The sequence below is a fragment of the Etheostoma spectabile genome, chromosome 14, assembly GCF_008692095.1.
Source record: "Etheostoma spectabile isolate EspeVRDwgs_2016 chromosome 14, UIUC_Espe_1.0, whole genome shotgun sequence".
Lineage (NCBI taxonomy): Eukaryota > Metazoa > Chordata > Actinopteri > Perciformes > Percidae > Etheostoma > Etheostoma spectabile.
Window position 1 is genome coordinate 683,813 of NC_045746.1, and position 10,273 is coordinate 694,085.

General features: G+C 38.8%; 1 protein-coding gene across 3 annotated transcripts in view; it reads right to left on the bottom strand.

The window, feature by feature from the left end:
• Positions 1–9,647, bottom strand: part of ptpn2b (protein tyrosine phosphatase non-receptor type 2b) — a 14,240-nt gene extending 4,593 nt beyond the window's left edge. For all 3 annotated transcript variants that reach the window (XM_032535012.1, XM_032535011.1, XM_032535010.1), the window contains exons 1-8: positions 9,385–9,647; positions 8,837–8,927; positions 8,615–8,715; positions 5,897–5,995; positions 3,718–3,855; positions 2,797–3,006; positions 2,053–2,214; positions 76–284 (exon numbers count right to left, since the gene is read on the bottom strand). In XM_032535012.1, the coding sequence (XP_032390903.1) occupies positions 76–284; positions 2,053–2,214; positions 2,797–3,006; positions 3,718–3,855; positions 5,897–5,995; positions 8,615–8,715; positions 8,837–8,927; positions 9,385–9,441 (1,067 nt within the window). In that variant the 5' untranslated portion in view covers positions 9,442–9,647. The remainder of the gene's footprint in view (positions 1–75; positions 285–2,052; positions 2,215–2,796; positions 3,007–3,717; positions 3,856–5,896; positions 5,996–8,614; positions 8,716–8,836; positions 8,928–9,384) is intronic.
• Positions 9,648–10,273: the final 626 nt, after the last annotated feature.

A 10,273-nucleotide genomic window follows, 5' to 3' on the forward strand; every position in this document is an offset into this window, starting at 1 on the left:
AAAAAAAAAAAATCACAAATGACCAATTCAGAACATTGACTGAATATGAGCAAGAGCCAGACTAAGTGTACTGACTGTGTCGTGCTGCCGTCCTGCTCCTGTTCCTTGCAAGGAGACTGTGCTGGTACTTTGTCTTCCAGTCTATAGTCTCCTCCCTCCTCCAGTTGACCTCCCCGTTGGCCGCCATTGAATCGTTCTGTTGGACACCTGGCCTGGGGCTGAGATGAGGGGGGAGACTCTGATGTTGGCTCCTGATCTTCCCTGGACAACTCCCGCCACCGGTTCTTAACACACAGAAAATTGGAAGATAGTTGACGTTTTTGTTCTACTGATGCAAGTATGCAAGATGCAACAAAATGCCAAATAATTTGAGAAGGATATAATTCAGACATTAAAGTGTGTTGGCAAAGCAGGAAACATTACCATTTTGCCACAGATTAAAATGGCCTACAATTGGTCATTTTGTTGTCAAATTATATGAAGAAATTATGTTCTTGTCAAAAATGTCCAGCGTGTGACAAAGAATGTAACTTCCAATGACAACTATTAGCCTTTTTGTTGTTAATTATGCAAGCGCAGGATGGCTCCATACCAAAAGCACATACACACTGCGGCTTGATGTACACAAATCACTTCTCTGTCAAGCATTCAGGAAACTGGCTTGAACAAAATGCTATTGTTTATTACTTCTGACATTCTTGACGAAAGTCAATAGGCCAAGATATATCCCTCTACGAGTACCAAAAGAAAAAGAGGGAGAGAAAAAGAGAAAGATTTAGTTTCAGTCTCAAAGTTTCAGCCTCATTGGCGAGAACAATTGCTATAGTTGGAGCAGGATGTGTTAAAAGGAACTCTTAACATATAAAGAAAAGTTACTGCTCCTTGTACAGACAAAGGGGTGAACAGAATTGAGATAAGGCAAAAAAATTAAATTCACATTTCCTGGCCAATGGTTTTCCAGTGTGGGCTTAAAACTTTTAATTCAATTCAATTGAATGTCATTGTTACAACACACACTAGTTCACCAAAATCTCCGAAGGAACTACTTCCATGTCCCTGTTCTGCAGGTATTCCATAAGTGTGCCCTTGTTCAGAAGAAGTCTCCCAGCTAATCCTGCCTTGTACTGACCAAAATTGGAGAAAGCGTTATCTAGCTGACGTGATCTTACCTAGCTACTGCGCATGCGTGATTCCCAACAAAGATAGTAAAGAAGTGAGATGTTTGACTCTGTAGCTAAAACAGAGACCCAAACACACAGGGTGAAAAGAGGAAAAATGTGCAGAAATGTGCAGTACAACAAAAATATGGTGTTTTATGAAAAAGAAACCATGTAAACCTATTCTGGTACAACCTCAAAATACAATTATGAACCTGAAAATAATATGGGCGCTTTAAGACTCAAATTGCAGGAAGTGTTTCTTTCTTTCTATACAATTACATAAAGCTCATTTATCAACAAGATGTGCCCGGAGGCCTGGCCAGAAAGGTCTGCTGATGTGTTGGGAGATCTCCAGTTAGCTTGTTTCACCTACCTCTTGCCAGTCAATAATGGGGTGAGTCTAATGGATTCGACTTGTTCTCAGTCAGCTGCATCCCAATAATTATCTGATGCAAACCACAATCAAATACGTTCAGTAAAAACTCCACATGATACTCTCTTGTAAATAATCGTTTAGACTGGAATATATTTTGAATTTGAAATATTGTTTACAATGTGACTCACATGCCACATGTTCCCCTTACTTGACAGCATGTGACTTTTAAGCACGCAAAGACTGAATGACTGTGGCGTATAAAATACACAAATATCAATTACCAGGCTGACCCACTGCCATTCTTTTGTATTTTTCTCTACAGCCAAATTCCCAATTGAACAGATGCTTGCAGAAAATCACAAATTGACATAGTACAGTCCGTGATTGGACCATTAGGATAAAAAGGGAAATAAGAGTATCTGTGTTTACAACCAAATAAAATAAAATGGAGAGGAAAAAGTACTTAGTGTACTGAGTGATAGAATTGGTCACGGTGTGTGTGTGTGGTGCAGGTACCTGTACAGAAGAGTCTCCCATGATGCACTTGGATCCTTCGAGGACAGCCATGAAGGAGAAGCGCAGCTGGTCAGGGGTCTGGATCAGGCCCATGCGATACTTCCTCATGTCCAACAAGATGCTTTTGATGTCCACTGACGAAGGGTCTTTTCTCTTGGCCATCTGGACAGGACAGCAACGTAAACTACTGTAGTTTATCTAAGCAGGATGAACCCCCCTGTTCTCTCGATATCTTCTGACTAATTTGTTGGATGTGTTAAGGAAGGAAAATTTTAAGGGTGACACATTGTTACACATCTCCAGTCTGTGACAGTGGGAATAATGCAATAGTTTTGGGATCATTTGCTGTAATTCAGCTTTTTAAGTGCCTTTTATTTTTTGATCTGGCTTATCTTTCTCTACATCATCATGTTTTCATTTGTTCCCAGCATGCCAAGAGAACAACGTTGCATTTTAGCCAAGTACATAACCACATTAAAGCTTTATGTTTGAGTTGTTTTTCTTCAGGGTTTTTTTCTCTTTTTCCAACTACATTCTGAAGCAGGTATCAATCAGAAAATGGGTTTATTTAAAATGTAAATAATAAACACGGAATGACAGAATAAAATGGGTCTGTGTTTGCTCTGACATGCACAAATGTCTAAATGACTAATCAAACCACTGTGGTAAAGAACAAACAGGCAAATTTCTTACTGCTTAGTCAGAACATGGAAACACTGATACAAACTAAGAGGCAGGACTTACCAGGACCACACACGTATCAACTAATGAAAACGTCCCTGAGCGTCCGATTCCAGCGCTGCAGTGCACCACAGCCGGCCCGTGTTCTACCCCCAACGCTCCCGACTCCCGCACTTTGAAGAGGAAGTTTAGGAAGGATGCCGGGGACTCTGGGACACCAAAATCAGGCCAAGTGGTGTAATGAAAGTGGCAGATCGCTCTCTTCTCTCCTGTCTGTGAGAGCAGCAAACAGAGGCCCTTATTAGCAGGTAAAAAACTTAAATTAATGTGCGCCTGTCAGTGCTGATCTTGATCAGTTCTGTTTGAGGTGGCATTAGGGTATTTCGGTAGTGTTTTAGAGTTGAACTAAACAAACATTTTCTACAGTTTCAATTCATGTAAGAAATCAGGTTCTGAATACTTGCCACACAAAAACAGCAATTTAAGCCCTGTGTGTACTTCTTCCTCATGCATATTGTTCTATCAGCTTGGAAGTTCCTTTTTAGTTGTTGAAATTTAGTATTTAGAAAATGCGGGTTCATTTTTAATAATAATAAATAATTTAATAATAAAAAAACAGGTGGGAAATGGATTGCAGAAATTCATAACATTAAAGTTTGGATCAAATTTAGAGCATGTTCAAGCATTTGCTTTGTATTTTACATACAGAAATTGCTCTGCTGCATAATCTACAGCTCTTTTGAATTTTCAACAACACGTACACACTCCAAATACTTTGGTGTGTGGGAACATCAAACTAATTACTATGTCTGAAAGTCTATGAAAACATAAAAGAATGAGCTTTAGTGATAAACAAGTATGTGTTTTCAGTTCAAATACAGGGCCATGTGATGCCTCTTAGTGTGACATCCTTGAACCATTTCAGTTCTCCTTTGAAACCTTTAACTAGGAATGCCCCGTGCTGTAAGTAAATCTTTGGCCTACACTAAGATTCTGCAGCTCCAAAACTCTGGTGGTGTAGTAAGACTTGGTGTCTTCTGACAGCAGCGTGACCAAAAAACGTGTGTCTCTGAAGGTCATCTCCCTCTCCTCAGCTGTAGGCCAGTACTGGGCACACTTTTCCTGTCACACAAAGAGAAAGGAGACAAGCATGGTAAGAGATACTTAATAGGTTGGACTTCTAGCAAAGAAATACACCTGATGAAAAGCAGATGCCAGCTGAGTAGCCTTGAGACAAAGCAGTTGACGACTAACAAGAGGGCAGTTTGAGCCTCGGCTTTGAGAGTAAAGCTGGGGAATAAATCAAATAGTGCTGATAAACATCCTCAGTGTCTCCTCTCTCCACACACATACCTACAAATTTACCTGGTCACACTTACATTATAAACATTCCCAAATGCACAGAAACATACACAATTACAAAACCTTGAAACGTTTCTTTCCCATCAACGTAAACAACAATACCAAATCCCACCTCTTTTTTGTGACACACCAATTATATATTCTATTACAGCTAGAGCCCGACCGATATATCAGCAGGCCGATATTACACATTTCCCGAACAATCGGTATTTACAAAAGCCAATTGAATAATTTATAATGACAAATAAATTATTCTGATAAATGAATATTTGAAAAATAAAATAAAAACAGACAGTTAACCATGTTATGAGTGATGGCGTTGCATAGTTTGTCCCCCAGAGGGCGCTCTACACTCAGACTTTTTTTTTGTTATTGTGTTTTTGTTTAAAGGACTTTTAGTATTTTTATACATTTATCAGAACTTTAATATATTTTGATGTTCCTCTGATCTGTTGTGACAGTAAAACTTCCACTTGTGTTACTTTTGAGTATTTTAAACTTTGTGACCACAGTCCTTACACCACAACACAAACTTAGAAACAGAGTTAATCCTAACATTTGAATAAATACACCTATTTAAACTATTATTTTACTTCCTTCCTCTTTTTATGTATTTTTTTTTTAAACAGTTTTTTTTTTTCCTTTTTTATTTTGTAAAGTACTGTACTGTATTTCCTATATGAAATGTGCTATATAAGTTTGTTATTATTCAGTTCAATTTTATTCAAATTGTCATATTACAACAGACATTATTTCATGGCCACTTTACAGATAACGTAGGTCCCACCAATTCTCCCCATGCGTATTTGGTGCGACAGCAGCGAAGAAAAACTTCCTTTTAACAAGCAGAAACCTCGGGTAGAACCTGGCTCTTATCATTGTTATTATTATATACTCTATATTTATTCTCAGCAAATAGCATTTTATAGGTAAACAGACAATAGCTAGATCTGTTCGGGATAAGTCTGTTATGTAACCTCTCCTCTGGAGGATTGGAGAGCTGGCCTACATGACAGATCCTTGATAATATCTGTGGACTAGGTACTCTTTATCTTCTATTTCCAAGAAAACAGTGAGTGAATCTCATGACCCAGCCAGATCCACTCCAGCTGCTATACTGAGAAACAGAGAGATCCCAGCTGCTCTATGTGAGCGAGAGTGTTAGTGTGTGTTTATTTAATTGGCACACCACAGGATCACTGGATTTAAAAAGGTTGGGCTGCATCCCAGCTCCTCTCAGACATCTGGGGACATGCTGTCAAAACACGGAATTCCTGTTATCCTGCTGACAGGAGACTGAAGCGTCACAATGGAGCATTTAAACAGAATTCAGATTGAATCAAACAAGTGGAATCATATATTTCACACTGAGCCGACTGCTTACTTTAACAAAGTATGTGTGTTCCTGGGGATAAAGTGGTCAGTATATAACTAGTATTTCTGTTGTCTATTCAGTATCTGTCTGTGGGTGTCAAAGATGTCAAACCAGACCCAATGGCTTTGTTCGGACTGCAGACCTTAATGCTCAATTCTTATTCATTGCCAGGTCTGATTATTTTGACTGACTGTCCACTTTTATCATTTTATTTGATGTAACCCGCATCAGACTCAAGAACTGGGCACGGCCTGAAAGTGTGACAATGGTCGCTCTAAATTGATGTCAAAGTCGCATAAATTCCAATCCGACTGTCCAGACCGATAAATCCGACCTGGAAAAGATCGGATGCCATGTGACCTGGGTTGTCCACACTGTCATGAATGTAACCAGTGAGGCCCTTTTATTATTATATTGTGTACTTACTGAGCCTTTCTCTATGACCCTGTTAAGCATTATGACCGCCTTGGTCTTCTGCTCCCAGATCATGAGCCAAAAGTGGCCACAGGTGTTCTTGAGGGGGCCCTGTGGGCAACAAACACACACACACACTTTGATCAGTTACATGACAGCAGGAGGAAATCATTTGCAATGGAAATGTGTATTATCTTTCAGGCATGAATGAACATTGAATACATTAGGCTGAGAATTATCTTAATTCATGTGATAACTGTCCAACTAACAAGTGTTAATTTAAAGGTTAAGCCTGCTAAAGGTTATAATGTGGTTGAGTTGTGAAAACTGCACTCTGCGCGGTGCAATATCTTGAAATGTTAAATGTCTGAAATAATATAGAATAGATAACATACACAGGCATAGACAATGCTGAGACTCTGTCAACAAGTCTTTGCTTTGTTTGCTTTTCTTTTCATGACTAAATTCAAATATGTCAGTAACCGGATTAAAAGGATAATCCACCATGTAGAGTAACACACTGTTTGATGCTATGTAAATTAGAATTAAACTAACTAAAGGGTTAATGATATTAATTAGTGGTGATATAATTGCAGAATAAACTGCTACAATTTTGTTTAAGGTTCCACTATTTCAGGACACAAAATTAATTGGACAGAAGCAACCATTGCCTCAAATGTGGCCTGTGGCTTTAAATTACTTTGGCAGTATTCAGAGAGCAATATCAATTGGTGAACAGTAATCAGTTTTATCAACCCACTTTTAGTTTCCTGTGGTCATGCTAATGTATGACAGCGTCTTTTGAGTGGCAGTTTGTTGATGTTAGGATGTCAGTTTAGTGTCTTTTGAGTGGTGAGCTGATACTGGCAAATACTGACACGTGGCGTGTGTGTGCAAGGCTTGATAAGCCAGATGAGCATGTGTGGATAAGGTACAGAGATGATGAGAGAGATGATGACAGAGATTCATTGAGAAGTTTGAGGAAACAGAGGTCGAGGGCCTCAAGGAAAAACCAACGCTACACTACAGACGTGCTAAAGAGAAACACTGGGAGAAAGACTGTTCCGACGGAAAATACTTTGCTTTCCTGTTTTCCCACGAGTCTTTTGTAAATACTCCTTCTTTAAACAACCTGAACGTACACAACTAAAAAACTCTGAGGCAGACCATTGCCCAGAGAGTTGACACTGGAGCAGCAACCGAGGAAGCTGTTGGCTGTCGACTGCTGGGGGTACGGGTGCAGGGGCCAGCTGCCGTTTTCCGACCGTGACACTACGCAGCTCTGGGTGGGTCGAGCTTGACACTGCACAACCACTTTAGATTTAGGGAAGACCTAAACTCAAGTTTCATGTTCAAGTTAAACGTGACAAATAAGGACAAGACAGTGGGATTAGTGTTACCGGCTGAGTTAACGTTTAGCAGCGGCGTTTTGTTGTTCAGCGAGCCTGGTTACCTTAACCCTTAACATTAGCAAGAAAAAAAACAATCACGTTAAAAAGTTAAGAGGTTATTTGTACTTTAATTCCCTGAATACTGGAGAATATTCAGAGTTGTGTTGGATGAAGATGTCCCTGTGTTGGGTTTCTTTTAGGAAAAGGAATAACTTTGCGCTCAGACAGGAGAAGAAGACAGAATGTAGCAGCGGACTTTTGTCTTTATCTTTTTTTCCCGTGTTGTTGAAGTGATGTGGGTGGCGCAGAACTACAAAAACTGTCCTGGGTTTTACTGCCTCTAAATCTTCAATAAGTGTCCTGCTACAATATGGAAGTTTAGCCCATGTTATGACGTGACATATGAAATAGCTATTAACGCCTTGCTAATATTGCTGTTGCTGTGTTTCTTACTGCATAGCTGATAGACGTGCAGATTGTTAACTATTACCTGTGCAGCCACGTGTTGACATTCAGGTTGTGTTAGGGCAATTTGTTAGCAACGTGCAACCGCCAGTAAACAGACTAGCCTGTAGAGCCACATGCTTAGCAATTACAAGTGTATTACACTTTTTGCTGTAATAGATGTGCCTTATTCTCAGTTTGTGTTACTGAGCAATATGTTAAATTCATGTTAATTATTACAGAGAAATTAATGTAATTCTTGGTATTGTTTCTTGCCATTTGCTGGTGGCTATAACATTTAGTTTTGTAAATAATGTTTAGAGTAAGTCAAATTATTATTTGCTTATATTTCAGAATCACATCTAACGTCACGTGTAACATCAAATACAACTTTAAGGTTAACTTCATGTTTGAGTTGTAAATAAATCTTCCTCTCAAAGTTAGACATCTCTGGTTCAAGTTCTTACAGGACACCCTACAGCCGGCTAGTGTTTCAGTAGCCAGTTTTCAGTAGTTTTTACAAGCCTATAGCCTACATTTTTGTAATATAATAAACACTGTTACACTTTTTGAAACAATTTCAGCTTGTGTAGGCCTATCAGTGCTTTCTTTCTGTTGAACACACTTTTCAAAATACTGTGATAATACCAAAAACCGTGATAATTAGTTATATTTTCATACCATTACATCCCTACACGTACTCTTAAAATATCATTACTGTAAGTTGGAGAGTTGAGGAAATTTCACACAGCAACATCCTTGGCAAAAATGAATAATAAATAAAACACTGTCAAGACCAGAATTTTACTGCCTCTTAACTAACATTAATGTTAAGGTTGTAATAATAGAAATGAATGCAAAAGTGTATTATTGGAATAAAAAGCCTTGGACTTGCCTGAGTCAATATGTAACTTCTCTGGGCCTCCTCCATGACTACCAGACTTGCATTGATGTAGTCGTTTTCTGCGTTCTCCAGCTTCACCCGACTGTGATCAACTGTAGGCAGCGAGAGAGAAAATAATTTCGGGAAAAGTTGTAAATTGACAGACATTGTTAGAGGTTTGGAGAAACGTCACCGTGTATAAGCAGTTTGGACTTTCCGCCAATGTTTACATACATGGACTGACATCTCTGTATCTGTTTCGGTTGCGATTCTCTGGATACTTTGCCACTTTGTAGGAGCACTCGTGGGATTGATTCCTTATTTCCTGAAGACAAGAGAAAGATGCACAAGTAACGTCTATAGCATCACATTTCATGGCACTCTGACAGGGGCTCAATCCCAACGCTACTGTTTGCCCAAAACCACTGAACATCTGATCCTACTCATAGAGTGATGTATAAAAGACGAACAACAAGTGACTAGCTATAAAATGTAGCTAATCACACTGAGCTTCAACCACATGCAAAAGCTTATAATAATGACTAAGCTAACGTAACATGGCTACGTTAACATATTAAAGTGCATCAGTGTATATAGGCAAACGATTTCTTTTTAAAAGATGGACACAAAAACAAACGTATGAAGGAAGTTGGTGCTACGTAACGCTAACAGGCTAGATATCGAATAACTGATGAGCTAGCCGAACGGTTAGCTTGCTAGATTAATGCGCGCTTGAAGTACTATCTATGTTAGCTTTATGCTAACTATGCTAACAGACTTACTAGGTAAAGCTTTTGCCACCGGCCCTCTGAATCTATGGCTTCAAACTCCTGGTCCATGTTCACAGTGGCAATGCCAGTGTATTGTAATCTAGGTACTATAATTAGCTGTCCGACTGACTAACTCATTACTTTATTCAAGCTGGAGAAACTTTTGGTCAAAGGATTATTACTTCCCTACGCTATCGAGCTCTCCCTAAGTGTTTGTCCGTCGTCTCTCTGGTGGTGCAGCAGTTGACGTCTGAACAAGTGACATGTGCGCATGCGCCACCAGGGGTCCTCCAGTAGCTGTCAAAAACAAACGCAGCAAAGATTGTCAGTGAACACACGAGATGCCAAACGCCTTACTCTAAAGCACACCTTTTGAGAATACATTCACATAATTGAATCTAATACATGTGTAGATTTTTTTTTATTATATTAAAAATATACATTTTGTTTTATTTTTTTATTTTTATTTTTTATTTATTTTTGACAGGGACAGTGTACATTAATTAACATTGCTGTAAATGCACCAGAATTAGCCAAAAGGCTATTTTTCAGCCGTTGTCCCTGGACAGATCTTAAAATTGTCTACCTAAAAATTAACAACTATAAGAAGATTACAGTCAACAATACAAATATAAAAAGTAGTAAAAAATACTACACATTGACACAATAGAGACACAAGTGGCAGCACGGTTGGGTTGAGTGGAAATACATATTCTTATTATTGCTGACATGTCTGATGTGTTCTGAACCATTTTTTTTATGTTTTTTGAACATAGGGTATGTGGTGAGTTCTCTGATGTGCTTTATACCCATTTGGAAATTATTTATATTGGAAGAAAGTTGTTGTTGTCTCTTAGGTATTATTGTCTTTACACTTGTTAAAGCACTTTGTAACTTGTTT